Raw genomic sequence first — 23894 nt, 5'->3', positions numbered from 1 at the left:
CAGCTCCCAAGAATCTGCATTTTAAAGATCATGGTCAGTATTATTCACAGCTTTACTGTGATTGAAATTGTCTCTGTATAAAAGGTATATCTTCAATGTTTTCTCTCATTCATTTTGTTAATATTTTATTATTATTATTTCAAATGGACAGATTTTGGTTAAACTGATCCCCTTTCTCAATATTTTTTGTGTGTTTTCCTTAGTGTCTGCTCATTTTCCAAATCCCCCGGGCTGTGTGTGATCAAAGAGATGTTGGGTGTCTTGCTTGATGAATTGAGTCCTGCCAACTTCATTTTGGAGAAACTGTGAAGTTCAAGGTTATGTTGGTTTGCCGGGTTGTTTTTAAATGACCAAACTAAGAAGCAAAAAGAAGTGTTTGGGATATTTTGAATAGATATTTTTAGATTTTTAAGAAACCCTGTGATTAGGAGTTGGGCCTAAGCATTAACTGTAGGCAAATCTGCAGGTTTAAAAGTTATAGTCTTTTAAAAAGAATTTTATATATTTTGAGAATGCCCTGTTTGAAAATGAGCAGTTGCACATTTTCTCAACAGCCTTTTGCTTTTTAATATTTGTGTGTTTGTGCACATGTGATATGTGTATGATGTATGGGTGCACGTGTGGTGTGTGTGTGTGTGCGTGTATGTGTGGTGTGTGTGTGCGCATGTGCATGTATGCATGCATGTACCACATGTATGTAGAGGCCAGAGGTCAGACCAAGGGAATCAGTTCTCAACTCCTACCATGTGGCATCTATGGATCAAAATGAAGTCATTAGTCTTGGCCACAAAGGCCTTTACTCAACTGAGCTATCCCATAGGCTCTCACCACCCATTCGACATGTTCCTTTTATCATTATATAATGACCACTCGGTCACTGATATCCCTCCCTTCCTTCCTCCCTCCCTCCCTCCCTCCCTCTCTTTCCACTTCACTAGCTTGTCTGATGTCAGTACAACTGCAGCAGCTTTACTTATTGATTGATTAATTGATTAAGCATTATCTACCCATTCTTGCTCTCTTTCCATTTTATATGTGGGGGTACGGGTCTTGACAAGTTTATTCAACCTATTTACACACAGTACAGTGAGATCCATGTGTTATTTTGATCTTTTTCCTTTTCTGTTTTATCTTTACCTTCTTTCTTTTCCAATCCTTACCCTTAATTCTGCCCTGTACTGGGTTGAAATAAGATTTCCATGCATAGTCTCTTATTTGGAAGCATACATTCTGTTTTTCTGTTCTTTAGATGTTTATTCTGAAAACTGTCAGGTGCCTCATATTTTACTTATCCAAGTTAATCAGTACGCCTATTATTTTTAGTGCAAGGCAAACTCTTAAACTGTTTCCAGTCTATTTCTCTGTCTTGTCTTCGAACACCCAAACACAGTCACTCCTGTTACAACGGTTATTTTGAGTAGATTGACTTGGTGCAACTGTTTTGCTTGCTGTTGCCTCTGACATCCTACCCTTGCATTCAATGTCCTTCTCGCTGAGCTCTTCTGTGCCAGCTCAGTCTTGCCTGGGTAGCCTGTGGGAGGCTGCAGTGGTAAGTTCTCCCGTCATTGTATCAGCATGGGTGTTGCGTTCTTAGCTCTGTGAAGTCATTTCAGCAGATTCGAGGGGGATGGTTACTGCCCCTCTCTCCCCAGTTTCCACTCCACTGTTACCGATGAGAAATCTGCTGATGGCTCAGTTGTCCTTATTTACAAATGCCTTTGTCTCAGGCCGTTTTAAGACATCCTCTTTGACATTCTGCAGGTTCTCCATAAGTCACCCTGGGATATTTCTGTTCTTTCTCCAGGGACTAGTGGGTTTTTGTTAAGATTCCTATCTTTCTCCCACCTGGGAATCCACCGTTACACTCTGATCACTGCTTCTTCCCAGAAAATGGATCTCACTGCAATTTCCCTTAGATCCCTTTTCTTCTTTGCTTTTTCTCCTCTGGCTTTTCTTCCATCTCTGTTTTGGGAAGGGATAACTTTTTTCTCTCACTTTCTAAGGTCCAGGGGTCTCCAAGGCAGTGCCTATGTTCACTGTCTGGCTTGTGATTTTTGCCTTGGGGAGCATTTTACACTCTCTTCTCTTTGCATGGCCATCTCATACATCTGGGCTGTAGAAACTTCCCTATGGAACACTGTAGCACGGGCTCCAGCCTGGCCTCACGCAGACTTCCCTGGTTTGGGAGTAGCTTTGAGGTCAATGTCTTGACTGGGAATCCCAGCCTTACGATGATATTCAGAAGCTGGATAGAGGCCAACACATCTCCAATGCATGTAACACATGTGAAAGGCTGCATGGGGTCTAATCTTTCTTTTCTTGTGGGGTGTGTGTGTGTGTGTGTGTGTGTGTGTGTGTGTGTGTGTGTGAAATCTTTCAATTCATGACACATGGCAGACAATTCTTTTCTGCTTCCTTAGGGCTGGGAGAGTTCTGCTGTCTTCTGCACAAGAAGCTGTCCAGGGGAGCCAACACTTAGGAGATCCTAATTGCAGACATCCAATTCTCTCTTCTCTGCCTCTAGCACCTGCTTTTATACTCATTTTCATTCTCATTTATATCCAGTTTTATATATATATATATATATATATATATATATATATATATATATTCATTCATCCTCTCTCTCTCCCTCCCCACTATGGATCACATGACCCAAACTTAGTAGCCAAAGCTCTAGCCATCCTCACTCCCACATACCATTTTGTTAATTTTAGAGAGGGTCTCACTATAGCCTGGGCTAGCCTGGAACTCACTAAATAGCCCAGGCTGGCCTTAGAGTTGCTATCATTCTCTTGTGTCCCACGTGCTTGGATTACAGGTGGGAGCCACTACACCCAGCTAATGTCCCTTGGACTGATTTTTCTGAATCACCTTTAAGCTTGAATTTTTTTTTTTTTACACTAACTTGGAGGTGCTTATATCCTGTTTTGGATTTCTATGTGTTTTCTCAGGGTTGGGAGAGCTGTGGTAGAACTATGTTCCCAGATCATGAAGCATCCAATCCCAAGTGCCAAGTCCCAAAGCTGGTATGAGGGGCATGCTGGGGGCCTAACTCTGAGAACAAAGGGGTCCTACGAATAAGGGATACTCCGCTAGCCTGCTTTTAAAAAACAAACTTACACGCACATAGTTCTTTATACCTGGTAACCTATTCTTCCTTCACAGGATATTATATTTGTCCTCTGCTCTTGGAATCCCATGGAATCTACACACAAGGCTGTGCCAAAGGGGCACATAATGGACATGGGTCAGAGCCACGCAGAAAAGCTCAAGTATCAGTCTCCTGAGGTGGCTCAGTTGGGTAAAGATGCTTTCTGCCAGGCCTGATGGCATGGGTTCAACCCCCAGGACCCAAATGATAGAATGGAACTGATTACCACAAATTGTCCCCTGACTACCACATGTACACACACACACACACACACACACACACACACACACACACACTAAATATTTTAAAAGTTCCAACAGTCAAACGCTGACAAGAAGATTACAAAGTTCATGTTGTGGTAGCTCAGCAGAGGGACACATGCACCCCTTTAAGGTGGGTTCAGCAAGTCACTTTTCCTTTACATTTCTTTACAGAGCTGCAAAGTGTAACACAGCAAAACTCGGCCTTTCAGGATGGCTTTCTAATCCACCTCCAACCCTGGTCAAGCTTTCTGATGAAGAAAAACAACCTCCTCCTCCTCTTCCTCCTCCTCCTCTTCCTCCTCCTCCTCCTCCTCTTCTCCCCCTTCTCCTCTTCTTCTTTCCTTTCCTCCTCCTTCTCTTCCAATTTCTCATTTAGGCATAGACTCACTATGTAGCTCTGGCTATATACACCAGGCTGGTCTTGAACTCACAGAGATTCGTGTGCATCTGCATACCAAAGCGCATTTGGGGTTTTATTTGGGGGAAGGTCACCTTTTGTAGGCCAGGCTGTCCTGGAATCCACTCTGTAGTCTATACTCTAACCTCAGTGATCTTCCTGCCTCGGCTTTCTGAGAACTGAAATTTGAGGCGTGAGCCTGGCTTCTCTGGTAATTCTTGGGACCTAAATTAAGGATCTGGGGATGTGATTAGCTTAGGAAAAACAAACAAGCAAGCAAGCAAGCAAACAAACAAACAAAAAACAGCTACCAAGTGTCAACATAGATTCCATGCGCAGAACCCTGTTGGCCCAAACATGCGGGAATTACCGTGTAATTTCGAGTGAAGGAGACGTCAGTACCATCTTGCAGATAATGGGTCTCCATGAAGCCGTCAGCAATGAGTCCCCTGTGGAAACAGAAGTGACATCAAAACATGAGTGTGGCACCGCATGGATCCCCTGCTGTGAGCATCTCAGGGGTGAGAATGAAACAACCCAGTGAGGCCCAGTGGGCTTCACCTATTCAGGTTTCCAGGCAGGTGTTGGGGGATCCAAGTAGGGGGCAGTCTGTAACACATGTTTTGAAGAGTTGCCCATGTGGTACCTGTGGGGTCCCTTCACTCCTCTGATCCCATTCCTCTCAGGTGCACAGTTTAGCATTCACAATGTACCTGGATGGACACCTCCCCCTCACCCCATCATACACCTACACATCACACCCTCCTCCTGCTGTGGATATCACTCTATGTAAATAAAACACTGATGGCCAGTGACCAGGCAGGAAGTATAGGCGGGACAAAGAGAGAGGAGAATTGGGGAAACAGGAAGAAGGAGGGGAGAGACTGCAGCCACCGCCAGGACAAGCAGCATGTAGAGACTCTGGTAAGCCACCAGCCACATGGCAAGGTATAGATTTATAGAAATGGGTTAATTTAAGATAAAAGAGCAGTTAACAAGAAGCCTGCCACGGCCATACAGTTTATAAGTGATATAAGCATCTGAGTGATTATTTTATAAGTGAATTGTGGGACTACGGGGCTTGGGGAACCTGGAGAGAAGCCCTCCAGCAACAAATGGCGCCCAACGGCTCGAGTTTCCACCTTAAACCTGAGAATATTTAATAACCAATTCTAAACAGAGCCAAAACCAGGTTCCTGCTTCTTGTCTCATTCGGGCAGCTAGATGCGGCAAAACTCAAGTTTGGACACTGGCGGGTTCCTGGCGGGTGCGTTTGACCGGCAGTATGGCGGAAATGAGGCATCTGCCAGCGACAAATTAAGCTGTGTGGTAGATTTAGTCTTTACTAGTATTTAAAAAAAAAAAAAAAAGAGGTTTCTGGGCTACACGCTGCTTTGATAAAATCTTAGACCCACTATTTCTGAGACTTGATGACTCCCAGAGCTGGCGGAAAACGTACCACTGCCATGTTGGGAAGCTGAAGTGGGTGGAGCCAGCAGCCACAGTGCCGTTTCAGGCTTACAATGGTACAGTTTAAAGCAATAGGCTCAAGGCTCAAGGTAATATAAAACATAAGCCACATAAAGATGGCTACCACACAGAGAATCTGGATTATGTTCTCTTTGATATTCATAACTAAAGAAAAACATTTGATTACAAAAGCTGTTGAGTTATGCCAAAATGTATATTTTAAAGATACCTTGACTTCAAAATTTGGATATAAGGATATGTTACTTTGGAAAAGAGGTTCTGCTTTTGTTTCCACAGAAAGCCAGAGGCTGTGGACTTGTTCCAGATTAAGATACATCAGGTTTCACCAGCCAAGACCCCCTGAAAGGACTCCGATGACACCATGGCCCAGATGATCCAACATCCAGATCGGTTTCAAGGCAACTGGTTCACACAATACAGCCTCACGGACTACCCCATAGGTCTAAAATTTTCTTTGCGTCCCCATAAGATACAGCGCCCCCCTCCAGCAGGAAGTAGTAAGAGATGCTACGCCCAAATTCCCAAATATACCAAGCTGGCTTTAGAGGTGGAATTGGCTCACTCCCCCTCTAAACCCAGACATATTGCTTTAAAAAAAAAAATGGTTAAGGGATTCTTGTGTCCCAAATTAGAAGAGCCCTCTGGTGTGGGACAGAGAAAAACCAATATTTTTATTTAAAACAGGTTGATTATAAATGTGATCTTTCTAAAAAAAAAAGGGGGATATGATATATAGGAGGATATGGAGATGATAAGATAAAAGGGTAGATTAATGAACCTACTTTTAAAGAACAACTTGTTTAAAATGTTTTACATCGGTATAGATTTTAGTTTATGTTTAAAATGTTTTACATTGGTATAAATTTTAGTTCATTGATACAAACTTGAAGTTAATTTTGTTATACTGTATATATATATATATTTCTATTCTTGTTTGAGGTATTATGTTTATATAACTCATTTAAAATTGTAATGGATAATTAAAAAATAGATTAATAATTAGTCATCTATGATAATCATATCTGTAGCCATGTTAGTTAAGTCTTCTAGGTATACATAGATATATTTCAGATAGATAGGTAATCTTCAAACACTTCATAGACCTGGAGAATATGGCATTTAAATAACTTAGAATTCTGTTGACGTGAGACACAATTGCTCCTGGCTGCACCAATTTGATCCCGAGAGAATGTTGGGCTTCTAAGACATTTCCATTTGGAAGTTTGTCTTTTTGGCACAAAATGGCCTACTGGGCAAAGAACTGCCCTTGCCTTGATGGCTGACAGTACAAATGCAATGCTGTCCTTTCTGGACAAGCGGGACACAAGGAAAGCGACCACTGTACTCTGCCAAGACAGGGTAAGATGGTCTTTCAGAAATCCTGCTTCTAAAAATGGTCTGTCAGATACTCTAGGCCTGTAGCCAATTTGAATGCACCAACAATGCTGAGAAACATTAGGTGACTGTCCAGGCTGCCAGCTGTCTTGGTCTACTCTTACAAGATTCCCGAAAGTTGCTTGCATCCATCTACCATTTCTCAGGTACCATTATGTTCCTTCTCAGGTCTTTGATGTGGTTAAAGACTAGATAGTTGTAATTTCCTCAGTTATGATAAAAGATAAGTTAGCTATAAAACCTTAAACTCACAAATATAAGATAGATAGGACATCTTCTTTAATATTGTAACTATAATTCTTGCTCGGTAATTGTTTTGTTATATGTAATTTTACCATGTTAAAGTTAAAACCTTCCTTTTTTAAAAAAAGAAGAAAGGGGAAGTGCTGTGGATATCACTCTATGTAAATAAAACACTGATGGCCAGTGACCAGGCAGGAAGTATAGGCGGGACAAAGAGAGAGGAGAATTGGGGAAACAGGAAGAAGGAGGGGAGAGACTGCAGCCACCGCCAGGACAAGCAGCATGTAGAGACTCTGGTAAGCCACCAGCCACATGGCAAGGTATAGATTTATAGAAATGGGTTAATTTAAGATAAAAGAGCAGTTAACAAGAAGCCTGCCACGGCCATACAGTTTATAAGTGATATAAGCGTCTGAGTGATTATTTTATAAGTGAATTGTGGGACTACGGGGCTTGGGGAACCTGGAGAGAAGCCCTCCAGCAACATCCTCCCCACACCATTACCAACCCACCCCACTACATCCCACACTTTAAAATACTGTTGTACAGACATATTTCCAAGTTGGGAAAACCCACCCCCAGATATCCCATTTCTCCACAAACTAGAATCAGTAGCAAAGCTACTTCTGGGAAACCAGTTTGGGATCCATAGTTGTTTTCCTTACAGGTGAGAGAACCTAGCTATCAATATAGAAATGTCTCAGGAGAGGTTAAAACAATGATGAAATGTTAAAAGTGATGTAGGTGTGAACAAAACATGATTTGGACATACTGAAATCCCAAGTTTCCAAGATAAGCTAAATTCAGGAGAGCCCCATTGTGTCTCAACTAAAACTACAAAAGTGTCAGGTCTTCATTGAGGCCAGGGCACTGTCTAGGTAGGTTTTAAATGATTTTGCAGCCTGAGATTATGTGCCCTATTTCATCCTGCTCCATGCAATGCAGGAAAGGTTTCCTATGTACCTATTATGTGCTGTTTTTAGCTGCTGGGTCACAAAGATAATTAGACCAGTCTCTGCGTGTGAGGACGTTACAGCCTGGTAGGGTGACAGAGGGAACTGTCTCAGAGTAGGAGAGCTGTATTCCGGTGAACCAATGCACAAGAGGTAGAGCATAAAGAAGGCCTTGCAGAGGGAGCTGGACACCACTCTGTGGCAATGAAGCTAGAAGGCTGAAGCGCATCAGAATGGGTAGGGTTGGAGGCACTCCCAGGCGGAGGATGGGCACGACAGGCTACCTGAAGATCTGGAATCAGGAAGCCAGGTTGTACAGGGCAAGAAAGGGCCCTAAACAGAGTCTGATTTCATCGGTTGGGGCAGTGGAGTCCAGAGTGGTTTCAAATTCTGAGTCACGGGAGATGCCGTGGAGGGGATGCCCTTGTTGCTCTTCATACCTCCTGGGTCGGGGGTGGGGCCAAGAGATGACTGTGTGACCCAAGCCCAGCTCATCACAGTTCTCCTTTGCCGGAAGTGGGGCGGTGGGACTTCTAGACTCAGCATTGTAGCTGCAGAGCTGCCTCCAGCCTGGCCTCCACTTGGAGGGGATGCTGGAAGCAGACAAACCCGTTATCCTGCAGTGAGGAAGGGAAGAGGAGGGATGTCCAAGTGCTTGGGTGCTGTAGCATCTCTTCTCTCCAATAAGTCCCCCTTTGGCTTCAGCTGCTTCCATCTGAGTTTGCCGCCAGCATCCCGGTAAGTACCTCAATTTGGAGAGGTGGGGATGCTGGGTATGCAATAGAGGAGAGGAAGACTTTTCCAAACTCAGACTGCCTTAATGTTCTTCCAGCCAAGTTCAGAATGGAGGGCAATGTCCCCGTTTTACATGGCTATCAATACTTTCAGGAAACATGCATGCCTATTTTAAGTCAGCTAGGCCATTGCAGTGGGCCTGAGCTATGATGTACTTACTCATGCGTGTTTCAGACGGGCGCACCAAAATCTAAACCACAGCCAGCTGACAACCACACATGGCGTCTCCTGAGCTCCTAGAGATTAGTTTGCCTCCAGAGTATTAAAAAACACATTTGAGAGGACTTCTCTGGTGACAGCGGAGTCTCATAGCCCACCCCAAAGCTCTCATCTCTTTTCAGCTGCCCAGGCCTCCTGGGCAGGCCCATTCCCAGGGGCATTGTAGCCTTGCAGGTATCTTCAGAGCAGAGCAAATGGGAACAGGCCAGTCAGGTGGGATGGGGCACCAGGAAGCCTTCATGAGAGGCATTTGGAAGTTTTAATTGCCTTTGAAATGTCTTTCAGATCACAGAGAGAATACAGCCACATTCACACCTGGGGCTCCAGAGAGTTCTGAAGTGTCACTGCCTGCTTCTTCCAGTCACATGGCTCTGAGCATCAGGCCCTGGGTTGGGTGGCCTAGGCAACTGTGGCACTCCTGACTCCACTCCTCTGGTTCACACTTCCTCTGGCCGACACTTGTCCCTGGATGGTTCTAGAACATTCCACCAAGGCCTGTTGCACTTGCCATGTCCTGAGTCTGGAATGTTCTTTGTCCTGTGACTGACTTCTTCCCACCCTTCTTAGTGTAAATGCTGTCTTCCCAGGGGGCCCTCCTCTGATGTGGAATCTGAAGCAGCCCCTCCACCATTACCCACTGCAGAGCCCTTCGGTTTCCTGTTTGGTTTGTTTTATGTGTTTACACTTTGCCTCTCTTTGCTCTCCAGAATGTAAGCCACAGGGGATACTCATTCACCACTGTGTTCCCAATGGTGCAGACCGCCCACACATAGCACAGCCTTCTCCTTCCCAAGCTAGTAAAATTTTGCTGAGCACTTCCTTTTTAAAAATTTTTTGAGATTATAATTTAATGATAACATTTCCCTTTCCTTCCCCAAACCTTCCTGTATACTCACCTCACTCTCCTTCAAATTCATGGTCTCTGTTTTTTACTAGTTGTTATTGCATTCATATATGTATTTATATATGCATACATATTCCTAAATATAATCTGTTCATTCCATATAATGTTACCTGTATGTACCAGGGCTGGTTGTTTGGCATTGGATGACTGTTTGGTATGCTCTTCCTAGGGGAGGACCTCCTCTCCTGCTCCTAGCTTTTCTCAGTCACCTACAGTTACGTGTACAGGGTTGAGGCCACAGTTCTCCTTTCTCCCCCCCCCCCCAAACTTTGGTGTGCTCATTGGTGTCATCCTTGTTCAGCTCATGTTGAGCAGTCATGTTGGTGAGACTTCAGGGTAGCGCTTCTGATGTTACTAGGAGACACAATCTCACAGCAAACTCCCTGCTCCTTTCTGGCTCTTACAGTCTGTCCTCGCCCTCTTCCACAGTTACACGAGGAGCCTGAGGTCTGGTCTGGGAGTATCTTGTAGACATGTCCATTGGACTAGGCCCCACAACTCTGCATTTTGATGAGTTGTGCATTTCTGTAGTGCTCTCCATCTGTTGAACACTTCCTTTGAGTCAGGCATCTGCTTTGCCCATGGCATCTCACTCAAACCTTTGCAGTAGCTAGCTGGAGGGGTATCTGCTATTGTTTTTGTTCATTTATTTGCTTTCTGTCTCTTGAGAGACAGCCAGCCTGGCTTTCAACTCCAGACCCTGGTTCAGCTTCTGAGAGAACAGACATGTGTCACCAAACTCAGCTCTAGGCACTGTTTTTAATCTCGATTTAAAAACAAGATAAAACCAACAACAACAACAACAAAACCCTCCCCAAACCCAGAGATACAGGAGAGTTCAGGTAGCATATGAACGAGAATTGTTGAGACCAAGATTGGAAAAAGCACAGGGACAAAGAGCCAAACTATGGAAACACATGAACTATGAACCAATAGCTGAGGAGCCCCCAACTGGACCAGGCCCTCTGGATAAGTGAGACAGTTGATTAACCTGAACTGTTTGGGAGGCCCCCAGGCAGTGGGACCGGGACCTGTCCTTAGTGCATGAGCTGGCTGTTTGGAACCTGGGGCCTATGCAGGGACACTTTGCTTAGCCTGGGAGGAGGGGACTGGACCTGCCTGGACTGAATCTACCAGGTTGAGCTGAATCCCCAGGGGAGTCTTTGCCCTGGAGGAGATGGGAATTGGGGGGGGGAGCTGGAAGGAGGGCAGAGGAGAGGGGTGGGAGGAGGGAGGACAGGGGAATCTGTGGCTGATAGGGTTAAAAGAGGCTGTTTATTTTTATTTTATGTGTATGAATGGTTTTCTTGCATGTATGTCTGCATGTCACATGCATGCCTGCAAATGTCAGAAGACACCATCAAATTCCCTGGAAGTGGAGCGATGGATGGTTGTAAGGCAACACGTGGGTGCTAGGAACCGAATCCTGGTCTTCTGCAGAAACAACAAATGCTTTTAACTCCTGAGCTCCACAGTTAGTGCTTTTGTGCCTGCGGTGCCACCAGACTTTCAAAGCTGGTCCAGTGATACCTGCTGAGCACATGTGGCAGGGACCGTATGAAACAGTGGAGAAACGTGTCCTGAGTGGAATAAGGGATAAATAAATGCACAGAAGCAAGAGTCAGTCTGAGAACAGCACAGCAGCTCCATCCCTTCACGTGCAGGACCCTCTCCCTCCTGGGTGACTCACATCCCCACATCCCTCCCTAGCACATTTGATGAAACCCAGCAGGTGCTAGATCGAAGTGTTCTACGATGTATATCTAATTTAAAAGTGGCTGGAAGTCAAAGGCCCCTGGAGAAAATCAAGAGGGGCAGATGGACAATGGGGGTATTGGAAATATGACAGCAACGATCTTGTACTTTTATCCAAAGGGAAAATCAAATTAGATGGCTTTCCATCAGCAAATGGGAGCAGAAGGTGGATGCATAATTTCATGAGAACATTCCTTTCCTCTGCTTATTAGATTAGCTGACCTAACAAGGCATTCTCTTCCCCTGGACACCAGACAATGAAATGCATCTTAACTGTGCCAGGAGCTGATGTTGCTAGTTCCCATTTTCTTTGCTGTTATTAGTGATACCTACATAACGCTCTCATGTAGCTGCTAATTATTGTGATGGATCCTGGAGGTAAGGCAGAGCATGGGCTTCCCCATCTGGGGAGAATAGATTTGGAATGGCCGCAGCTGTATGAAACACCCCTAGAGCTCTGCCTGGGGTCAGGGAACTGCTTCCAAGCCTGCAGCTAGCCCCAGGTGGTATCCAGGAGGACTGGGAAAGGTGATGGGAAAGAACCAGTTACCTTTGAACAAATGTGGAGAAAAGCAGATACAGAGGACATTCCCGCTGGGAGCGGTCACATACTGAAAGGCACAGAATACAGAGACAGCAGGCTGGGGGTCTGGGGCTTAATGAATGTGGTGGAGCATGCAGTTTCTATGCATGTGTTTCTATGCAGACATGTGCTGAGATAGGCAGCTGTGAGTGGATCTTGCAGGCTGCTACATGCCACTGTTTTTGTTCCCTACAACAGAAGACATGACACACAGTGGTGACCTGGCCTGATGGCAGCTTTGGGATGCTCCTCCACTCTGACAGTGATAAGGAAAAGATTTTGAGGGGAAGGAAGGAAACAGAAAGGCTGCAGAGGAGGCCAGTGTGAGTATACAAAGGACTAGGCCAGCACGATTATATCCAGGAGTCACACTCAGGAGAGGCCAGTACAGGTACTAATAATGGCTGGGGGTGGGGTATCGGGAGGCCACCTAGGATGTGACAGGCACTGGTGAGCTCAGTTCATACACACTGAGTATGGGGTGCTGAAGGACCTTTCCTTGGCTGTGCCCTTTAGCAGCTGACTGTGTATGTGACTTGGGGGGGGGCATGGCTTGGAGTGGAGACCTCATGCAGTGTGGTAGGGGACAAGCAGAACCCCACCCTTTCCATCTGAACACTGTATTTTCTGATTTCAAAAGCTTTGGACACACATGGCTGAAAATGGTCATTTAGAATTCTCAGTAAAACGTTACGATGTAAGTAAAGTTCTTATAAAATATGCATTTCTGAAAATGTTTGGATATTGAACCAAAACACAAATGACCTCCAAATGGATTTTTTTGGATCAATATTGAAATTACACTTCCCTGCATTTACCATTAAGTAATTTAGTTATATAGTCTGAGTGAGATGAATTCCATTAAAGGGACATGTGCTTTGCCTACTCATTTGGTCTCTGGGAGCCCCTCTTTAACCCCCACCTTTGAGTGAACTTTTCTCCTGTGTTCTACCAGGATTTGGCCCCAGGACTTTACCTTGTCTAGGTCAATTTTTGTTTGCTTGTTTCTCCCACACTGCACTGGGACACAGAACTGAACTGACGTCCCTCCCAGACTAGCCCAGTGCCTGGCACGTGGTGAGGACGGAACACAGATGACAGACATTGCTACAGAAAAGCTCCTTCATCCAAACTAATTAGACCCATAAATGGACTGGGGCTTAAATGGTCTCCACCAATCCTAGGTGGGGATATGGCATGGGGACAGTCATATACAGGACCTCATTGTTTTAAGATTCTAAAAATGTGGGGCTGGAGAGATGCCCCAATAGTTAAGGGTACCAACTTCCCTTCCAGAGGACCTGAGTTCAGTTCCCAGCACCCATGTCAGGTATTTTATAACCACCTGCATCTCCAGCCCCAGGGAACCCAAGACTTGTGGCCTCCAAGGGTGCCTGCACTCATGTGCATATACCTACAAGCCGACTCACACGTAATCGTGTTTACACAACAATAACAAGTGATGATGATGATGACGATGCTTGAAGGTCATTTAGATAAACTCCTGATTCCTTGGTATTAATTTCAAAACTGTTTAAAAGGTCTTATTAATTAAAAAAAAAAAAAACCCAGAGCCAGATATTGGGGTGGAAGCTGAAAGATCAGAGAAGCAGAACAAGCCATAGCCAACCTTACCTTGCCAACTCCTCAGCCTATCCTGTTTCTACGAATCCTCAGACTGAAAGCCTCTGAGTCCTCACCCCTGAGGGTCTCACCTGAACTGCTACCTTTTTTTTTTTCTGTTTCCTCAGGCCTTATATACTTTTCTGTGCCCTGCCATCACTTCCTGGGATTAAAGGTGTGTGTGCTTCCAAGCAAAGGCATGAGATCTCAAGTGCTGGGATTAAAGGCATGTGCCACCACTGCCTGACTCTGTTTCCAGTGTGGCCTTGAACTCACAGAGATCCAGATAGATCTCTATCTCCCAAGTGATAGGATTAAGGGTGTGTGCCATTACTGTCTGGCCTCTAGGTCTAATCTAGTAGCTAGCTCTGTCCTTTGATCCTCAGATAAGTTTATTAGGGTACACAATATATCACTACATTTCCCCTTTTTTGTCTAAAATGATAAAAGAAGGTTATAGCCAATATAAGAAAAATGATGTACAATAAATATATACATGTGTATATATATACTATATATACAATCAAGAGTTGCATTAACAGTGTCCAGTCTAGGGAAGCAGAGAAATGGCAGAGAGGCATCAATTACTTGGGCTATAAGAATTCATAGTTGACATGTTAACTCTCCCCTCTATTATTTCTTTGAAGAGTGTACATAGGGCTTGTAGGTTTAAGTACCCTGTATGACATCATCCTACAGAAGTGTCATAAGATAGCTCTTGCCTGCCAATCACCACCAGTGGGCACCGTGGAGACTCTGCAACTGAATCCTATGTGTGTAGACTTCAGTGACTTTGTCCTGGGGACCCATTTCAGACTCAGTCAGAGCCTCTGGCCTGAACCCATTTTCTGCTGCAGATTTACTCCATCACAAATTACAAAGTCATTCACATAGAAATGTGGGTCATGGTCTTTTTCTGCCAGAATGTTGCAAACATAGCTAAGATGCCTGAAATAAGAGAGGAAGTATCTAAAGCTTTAACAACACAGCACACAATCAAAATCATAATTAAAAACCAGGATCTGTGTTTGCCTACTTTCTAGGATGGCCATCTTTTATCTAATATTATCTAGTCCTAAATTAAAGCCAAGTAAATTTAGAGTAAATAGGAAGAAGCAGAACAGTAAACACCCTCCTGGACCCCATGGACTTGAAGGATGTTTTCTGGTTTGTAACAAAAACTCTAGACTGTCCTGAATCACAAACTTACTAATGTGATGTCCATGGGGGGACAGTGTTCTAGAAAAACCAGTGTGTGGGAGTACAGGGTAAGACAGAGGAACTGGGAGATGCCTTGGTTGGTGAAGTGCCTGCCAGGCAAGCATAAGGGCCTGAACTAGGATTCTTAGCACTCACGGAGTAGCTGGATATGGTTGTACCTATCTGTAACCCTGGCATTGGCAGTGAAGGGTGGATGGAGATAGGCAGATTCCCTCCACTCTCAGCTTACTGGCTGTCAGTCTAGCCAATCAGTGGGCTCTAGGCTCAATGAGAGTCCCTGTTTCTAAGCTGAAGGTGGAAAATGATAGTGAAAGACACCCAGTGTCCACCTCTGGCCTTAATACAGATGTGCACACAAGTGCAGGAGCACCCATGTGCACAAGTGTATACATACACACTGCATATGGACAACCACATATACTGCACACACATGTAATCACACACACTTATGCATGTGCACACGTACACACACACATACATACAGAGGGAGAGGGAGTGAGAGAGAGGAGAAGGAGGCAGACAGACAGACAGACAAAAGTTGGAAAGTGAAAGCAAGGGAGGGAATCTGAGACGCCCTGTTCTTCCTTCAACTCGCGTTTGCTGGCGTTTCTGGAACTTGCTCTTTGTAAATACTTCTGTTCCTTGTTGTCCCTGGAGGAGGTCAGTGTCACCTGGAGGACAGGAGTTCTGGGTTCCTTGTTTGGGGGAGGGAAAGCAGAGCCTTACTGCTGTCCACTGATACCTCCTTATAACTGTCACAGTCACAGCTGTTGTCACTGTCCTTCTGTCTCCTCTCACATCTGTTCTCTTGACAGAGACCCTACGGAATAAGGACTACTTAGCCCTGCCTATAAGAAACAGGAAACAGTCAGAAGGATTATGAGCACAAAGCCACATAGCAGAGTTCAGGGAGATGGGACTGGACTGTTGGGTTCCGAAGACTATCCCCTGCTAACCACTGGTCCACACAGCCTTCCTAGGAGGCAGGATCACCCCTTGGTTTGGAAGGTCTGAAAGAAAGCAACAGTCAATCAGCCATGTCCCAGAAGTGTATCTGGTACACTGGAGTGAACATATAAACAAGGAGGCTTAGGATGCCTTTCGGTATTCAGTTCAATTTAGCCACAAAATTCAGGTTATTTTTGGTTATAATTTCAGCATTTTGGGGCTCTAAATATTTAGCACTCTACATTTATAAAAACAATATGGCACTTTAATTCTCTTTGTTATTCTTCATTTATGAAATGCTCAAAGTATCCAAACATGTTGTGCTTTTTTTCTGAAACAGTAATAGTAATAATAATACGTTTTCTCTGCCCAGATCTTTCTCATTTAGTTTCTAGAAATTATTATAAATAAAACTGTTGATAGAGTGTTCTGGAAACTGTAGGGGATAATTAAGTTTTCTGCCGAGTAATTTCTTAATATACTGCCTCCGTTTGTAAGTCACAAACGTGCAGGCTTCTGGATCAAAGAGATATTATCTGTAAGGAGATATGCCATGGCTGTCTTTGGGGTGGGTCTCTTGAGTTCAGCTACTCTCATGCCTCTGATGTTAGTGTCACCTCAGCAGAAATCTCTTTAAAGTCACAGGACTTGCTGTAGTCACCTTTCCTGTTGATAAAATGTCCCGAAGTTTCTAGGGAGAAAGGCTTTGCTTTGGTCCATAGTTTCAGAATATACATCATGCCGGGGACAGTGTGATGGAATAACGTGGGGTAGCAGGGCAAGTTGCACCCACAGTCAGGAAGCAGAGAGGCAGACGCTGGTTTTTAGCTGGCTTCCTCCTGCCTCTCCTGTCTGGGGCCCCAGCCAGGGGATGGTGCCGCTCATGGTTAGCGCAGGCCTTTCCACCTCAATTAACCTAACCTAGATACCCTAACAGTAGCGGCATGCCTGGAGGCTAACTTAATCTAGATAGTGTCTCACAAACATGCCCAGAAACTTGTCTCCCAGATGCTTTTAGGTTCTACCAAGCTGACAACCAGTATTAACATCACAGGATTCATTTGTCAACCATCTGTCCAGACAAAATGCAAAAGTAGGTGAAAAATGATGCTGCCCTCCTTCTAATCTTCTGCTCTCCCACCGAAAGCCTTAAATCCTTGGGCAACTGTCGTTTTAAATGATCACATGTTTTTTGAAAGTCTTGAATGTGGGCTGTCTTCATTATGTGAGAATGCTCAAGTTTAAGTAATACAGTTGGAGGGTGAGGTGGGCTACAGATATAAAAGAAAAGTTGAAAATGCAATGAACTATTTTCACAGATAAGTAAAGCCCCATGACCACTTCTCTGGGAATGTATCACAAACTCAGAGATAGACTGCCTGCTTCCAATGCTCTGTTGACCTGGGCAAACAGTAGCTTTTCTCAGGCTTCAGAAGTTTCCTTTAAAGAAGAAATAACCACCATCACCACCATACTACCATCACCATCATCATCACCATCATCACCACCATCACCTCCACCATCACCGTCACCACTACCAGCAGCAGCAGCAGCAGTGGGAAGCATTGGTCTGAGCTCTTTATCTGCATTTTCAAATTTATGTGTTTCTCAAGATCAGATCTTTGTATCCCAGACTTGCTTCAAGCTAGCTTCGTCATTGAGGATGATCTGGAACTTCAGATTCACATCTTTCTACCTCCTGAATACAGAGAGACTACAGGCATATGCCACCATTCTTGGTTTAAGCAGTGCTGGGGAGATTGAACCTAAGGCTTCACATATTCCAGGCAAGTGTTCTACCCTCTGACCTATGCCCTCCCTCCACCTCACATGTTCAGATGTCATGTTCACAACACCCTTGGTAGATAGGCACTAGTTTTGAGATGAGAAGCCAGAGGTACAGAATGGCTAGCAACTTGTCCAGGGCCACACAGCTGGTACTGTACAGGCAGTTTGATTTCAAAGCCCATTTTTTTATTGCTATGCAAATTTTACTTCCAATTTCCTTTAGTCTTACAATGGCCTTTCTGCCCATCTCCCTGTAAATGAACAATTTATGCTTAATGTGGTGAGATTGCCTTTGAAAGCAATTATGAAGGATTTCTAGTTTGTGTTCACTCGTTGCTATGGGACGAAGCTAAAAGATAGAGGAGGAGCAGATTGAGTCTAAAGGACACTCAGTCAGGTGTGGTCATTTGTGTCAGGTCAGAAAGAGCTAACAGTACTTACTCTATGTAGAAAGAGCTGCTGTAAGTTCAGTCATGGAAGTGAAAAATCAAGCCTGCCAAATAATTTTTTTTTTTTTTTTTTTTTTGGTTTTTCGAGACAGGGTTTCTCTGTGTAGCTTTGCGCCTTTCCTGGAGCTCACTTGGTAGCCCAGGCTGGCCTCAAACTCACAGAGATCCACCTGGCTCTGCCTCCCAAGTGCTGGGATTAAAGGCGTGCACCACCAACGCCCGGCAAGCCTGCCAAATATTGATAATAAGCAATAAGCTATGCATTTCAGACAACCTAGGTAGTGTCTGAAATAAACAACTGGGGTAGACTCCAGAAGACAAGTCAACTTGTTTTTTAAAATTAACTTTTTAAATACAAATTATTTGTGTGTGTGTGTGTGTGTGTGTGTGTGTGTGTGTGTGTGTGTGTGTGTGTGTCATATGTCCACATGAGTGCAAGTGCACATGGAGGCCAGAAGAGGGCCTTGAATTCCCAGAAGAGGGCCTTGAATTCCCAGGAGAGGAGCTGGTGTTGCTCTGGTGCTCTGAAGGAGCAGCGTGCACTCTTAGACACTGAGCCATCTCTTCAGCCCTGCAACCAAACTTTTATTTTATTTTTAATCGTGCATAGTACTCTGTCCTCTGAGTGGCATCCAGGAGCCTCTGCTCCCTGAGCATGCACACAGTTGATGCGATGGGACACGCTATATCCCGAGGGTCTTTAATTCTTTACAGGAATGCGGCAAGGGCAGTATTTGACAACTTTCACAGGCACAGGAGCAGTCTTAGGGATGTTAGGACGTCTGTCCAAAGTCACACAGCTACTCAGGGGTTAGATGCTAAGACATCTTACACCCAACCCTCGGGCACATCTACTGGTAAGTAGAGAAACATGTTTCCCTCCCTGTCCACCCAACACAAGGCCTGGATGGTCGTTTCAAGAAACAATGTATCCAACTGAATAACCACATCTAGCATGCAGGAGGGTTAGAGCTGAGGGATGTGCCTGCTCCACCTGCCTGGTGCTGTCAGAGATGAGTGGGGTCACTCTGACATCTCTGGTCATCTCTAGTCACTTAGGAGGCCAGCTTTCAGTTCCCAAAGGGTTTCTGTGAGTATCTGAAGGATGTTTGGGAAGAAAGAGTTCCAAGGGATAATAACTTAGATCTGAAGACAAATCTATCTTCAAAATGGGTGATCATCTACTTCCTCCAACTAGGCCTCACCTCCTCAAGCCTCTAAAATCTTTCAATGAGCACAAGCAGCTGTGGAGCTGGGCTTTAATATAGCCCATGGGGGTATTTCATGTGCAAAGTCTAGTAGATGGGGAGAGGAATCAGTGGGGAAAGTGCCTGACACACAAACGTGAGATCCTGGATCCTCAGCGTCCATGCAAAAGCTGGATATTATAGCATGCCTCTAACCCCAGCATTAGAGGTGGGAGGTGGAGACAGGTGGATTCCTGAAGCTCATTGGCCAGCCGGCCTAGCCTGTCAGTGAGCTCCAGGTTCAGTGAGAGACACTGTCCTAGAAAATGAGGTGGAGAGTGGTAGATAAAGATGCTGATATCTGGCCTCCACATACATGTGCACACACATACATGTGCAGATATACAAGCATGTACATATACCCCCCTCACACACACAAATTAAGAATGAGAAAAATACATCAAAGATAGTCACAGATAATATCAATAGTGTTAGTATCATTACTACATTCCCGCTTTGAGGAGGGAGTAGGAATTAGCCCTACTCTAAAGTTGATAACTTCCAACAGCAACACAAATCCTGAGGAGGTAAGATACTCTGACCCTTAAAAATTCTACCATTTAGAACCTATTTGGTATTCATTTTACACAGTAGAAAAATATATACTATATATAGATATATATCTTTGGTGAATTGTTTCTAAATTGCTAGCATTAACAAAACATTTAGCAAATTGCCAGGAACCATCAAATCAAAATACTTCTATTGTTTGTTTGTTTGTTGGTTGGTTGGTTGGTTTGGAGATAGAGTCTCCTCATGTAACTCTGGCTGGCATGGAGCTCAAACATCCTTTAATCCTGGACAGCCTTGCACTCCAGAATGAGTGTGTCTGGTATACGTGTTCCTTCCACATACCAGCTACCCTTGGAGAGAACTCAGGTCTGCCGATTGGGTAAGCATTTTCCCAGCAATCTGGATGCAGTTCAGCCCCCCGCTCTCCTCACCCGCACTGCATGAAGAGGAGCTTTTATTAATTGGTGCTCAGGGCTGAGGGGGAGTTTCTTGGCCTGGGCGGAAGCCAGCCAGCCAGCTCCCAGGCAGACGCGCAGGCTGGCCAGCTGGGCTCTCTTAGACACTGACCTACATTGAACCACGCTTGCAGAATGTGTGTTAGATCAAATTTGTTCCTTTCTGCTTGCTCAAAGAGAGTTCTGCTCTGCAAATTTCCATGCTATCGCTGCCAGAGACTGATACAAGACAGAAAAAGACCCCTACATCCTGGAGATTTCTAAATCAGCCCACAGAACTGCTCAGGAGCTCTGGCAGGAGCCACCAAGAAATGCCTCTGCATTTTGAACAGATAGTTTCCTCTCTTCCTGAAAGGGGGCCCCTGACTATGAACCTGAGTGTACGCAGCCCTCATTAGTGGGGCACACATGCTTCCCTGCTCAGATCTTGGGACTGAGTTGGGACATCCTAGGAAAGCCAGGGTGCCTGGCACCAGTCACACGTACTGCTGCCGGCAAGAGAACTTACAAAAGAGAAGAATGTGTCTCTGAGACCACGGATGGTTGTAAAATATAAAACTGGAGAACAAAACAACAAATCCCACCTGAGTTCTGGTTGCTGGATTCACTCTTCATGGAGGGGGATGTTCTGTCTTCTGTGTTTTAAAGAAATTACAGGGACACTGGCTGCTCTTCCAGAGGACCCAGGTTCAATTCCCAATACCCACATGACAGCTCACAACTGTCTGTAACTCCAGTTCCAGAGGATCCAACACGCTCACACAGACATTACATGCAAGTCAAACACCAATGCTCATAAAATAAAAATAAATAAATCATTAGAGAAGCTACAGGAAGTACTTATAATCCTCAAGTCCAGTGCACCTTCCTCTCTGTACTGATCTCCCAGGACTGGGTTGATTTCCCAGCCTCTTCTCTTTTCAGTCTTGAACAGGGTTTTGCATTTAGGTCTCATGTGGTGCAGAGGCCAGGGGAAGAGCCATCAAAAGCCAGGCCAGTAACAACAGGCTCTCTTTCCAGGATAAAGGCCCCCACAACTAATATACCCACAGGTGGCCCTTTGAATTACCTCCCTCCTCTATATGGGCTCTCTAGAGAAAAGGGGACATTTTCCCCTGTGACTCCATTCCTCACTCATTCCCAGTCCTGTAGGTTACACAAGAGTTCAGCTAATCCTAATGGCTAATTTTCTACAAGAACTTAAGGAGTGTAGTCAAACGGTGGATGAAATATTTTATGTTCCTCTCATTATTCGTAGGCAAGGGCAATATGAATGACTATGTGGAGACAGTTAAGCAACTCCATACATGACAGAATGTTTTCTTGGGTCATGACAAATTGAAATCTGTAATAAGCAACATGGCCTCAAACTGTAAAATTAGTTAAAAGCCATGGAGGGGTGAGGACTGGGCCCATATTTGATTGAAGCAGTAATCGATTACATTCGCAGAGTCTCTGCAGCCATGTGCTGTACTGGCATTCTGACGCTTGGAGCACTTTTTATAAAAATCTGGCCATTGAGGCGATGACAAAGCATGTGGTACCAGGTCCAGAGCCAGAATTTTCTATGTATGTGTGTGTGTATACATGCGTGTGCCTGGGCAGGTGTGTGGAGGTCAGAGGCCAATATCCAGATGCCTTCCTTGATCTCTTCCCCAGCTTACCGTTTTAAGACAGGGTCTCTCAGTGAATTTGGAGCTCACAGTTTCAGCTAGCTTATCTAGCTAGACCATAATGCCCTTGGTCTACCCTACCAGTCCTAGAGTTACAGACATGTGTAGCCACGCCATGACGTGGTGACATGGGACATGGAGATCTGAACTCCAGTTCTTATGGTTATGTGGCAAGCATTTGACCCACAAGCTACCGCCCTAGCTCTAAATTTTCTTTTGGTTTTAACTTTTCCAATGCCACATCCCCAAGATGTCCTGGGTTCAGGGGGGAAATATGCTTACTCAATGTACCCACCCTGGAACAAGAATTTGCTTCTCTGGATGCATGTTGTCCAGAAAACAAACAAACAAACAAACAAACAAACAAAAACATGCTTCCAATCTTTTTTTACTTCCCAGCACTGGAAAATTCAGTGGTTTCTTCCCTTTCCTTTTTTTTTTCTTTCAATAAAGGAAAATAGAAGAAAACTTCCTCTGAAGAACCCAGGAACTCATATTCAGAGGAGATTTGTGGTTTCATTTTCACACAACAATCTTGCATGCGAAGCTGGGAGTTGAGATGACATCATGTGTACCACTAAACACATGCTCCAGAAAGCCGTTCTTCATTAAAAGCTGAATGCTTTCCATGTGTCTGGGGGAAAAAGAGCTAAGTATGCTGAGCAGGGAGGGAGGCATAGTTTAATGACTAAAAAATGTCATTTATAATCATCTGCCTCAGTGACTAGCCATAGTTCCCTGGAAGGAATACTCCAATCACCTGAAAGCTTATTGAATCAATCAGCACTTCCCAAGGCCAGGACACAACTATGACCAAGTGCCTTTCTCCACACTCAGAGATGGGGGAACCGAGTCAACATAGAAAGTGGATAAAATACCACCAAAGCTCTTTCTTTTTCCCAGAAACCTGGGTGTTTCCAAAACTAAAGAATCACATTTCAACCCCCCGCAGGACAGAACCCTGTTCTACCCTGAACATCCAAATCGGGATGAGCCTGTGGAATTTGTGCTCATCCTGTTGGGTGTGACAGCGGTGCTGTGGCTGCGTGGGATCATGGTAGGATCGGAGATGGTTCTGCAGACAAAGTCCTTGCCTTGCAAGCATGAGGGCCCGAGATCTGTCCCTAGAACTCATCTAAAAAGAAAACAAATCAGAGTGTGGTGGTCTGTGCTTGGAATCTCAGCACTCAAGAGAGAGAAATAGGCAGATTTCAGGATTGTTGGCCAAGTCAGGCTGGCTCCAAGCCAGAGAGAGACCCAGTCTCGGAAAACAAGACAGCTCATACATCTCCACCCCGTCTCTGTTCTCTGTCTCATGTGTATGTTGTGTGCAACATACAGAGTTTTCCTAAACCATTGAGCAGTAAGTGACACACACACACCATGACCCTCTGCCCTCAGATCCTTGGCTGGCATTTTCTTCGAGCAGATCTGTTACTAATCACACCATGGTGTCCCCTGGGATCACCCCTTTAACCACCCACTCTAGTCTGTGTCATGTAGCAGACTCAGAGCAACTTTAAAGATTTTTTATTTGTTTTTATGTGTGTGTGTGTGTGTGTATCTGTGTGTCTGTTTGTCTGTATGTGCATCACGTGTGTGCAGTGGCCTCAAAGGACAGAAGAGGGCGCCAGATGGCAGGGAAGGCGGCTGCTGAGAAAGGACTGTGGATGGGAATGACAGGAACCCAGTGGAATCTTTTTCCTTCAGGCTAAAGCAGACCTGGGCCTCACCACTCCCTGCCTCTGAGCAGGAGTGAGGTTGACCCCCCCACCCCCGCCCCCCAGACTGCTTAAAGCATTCTTGTTTAGAAGTATGGGGACCT

The 23894-nt window shown here is 44.8% G+C and overlaps 1 protein-coding gene across 1 annotated transcript in view; it reads right to left on the bottom strand.

Annotated features, from left to right (window-relative positions):
• Positions 1–23894, bottom strand: part of Adam12 (ADAM metallopeptidase domain 12) — a 319985-nt gene that overhangs the window by 116750 nt on the left and 179341 nt on the right. The window contains exon 4 of the mRNA XM_028868879.2: positions 4185–4263. Coding sequence (XP_028724712.1) covers positions 4185–4263 — 79 coding nt within the window. The remainder of the gene's footprint in view (positions 1–4184; positions 4264–23894) is intronic.

Source organism: Peromyscus leucopus, chromosome 1 (assembly GCF_004664715.2).
Source record: "Peromyscus leucopus breed LL Stock chromosome 1, UCI_PerLeu_2.1, whole genome shotgun sequence".
Lineage (NCBI taxonomy): Eukaryota > Metazoa > Chordata > Mammalia > Rodentia > Cricetidae > Peromyscus > Peromyscus leucopus.
The sequence above is the reverse complement of the archived record's forward strand: the minus strand, read 5'-3'. Positions and strand labels throughout refer to the sequence as shown.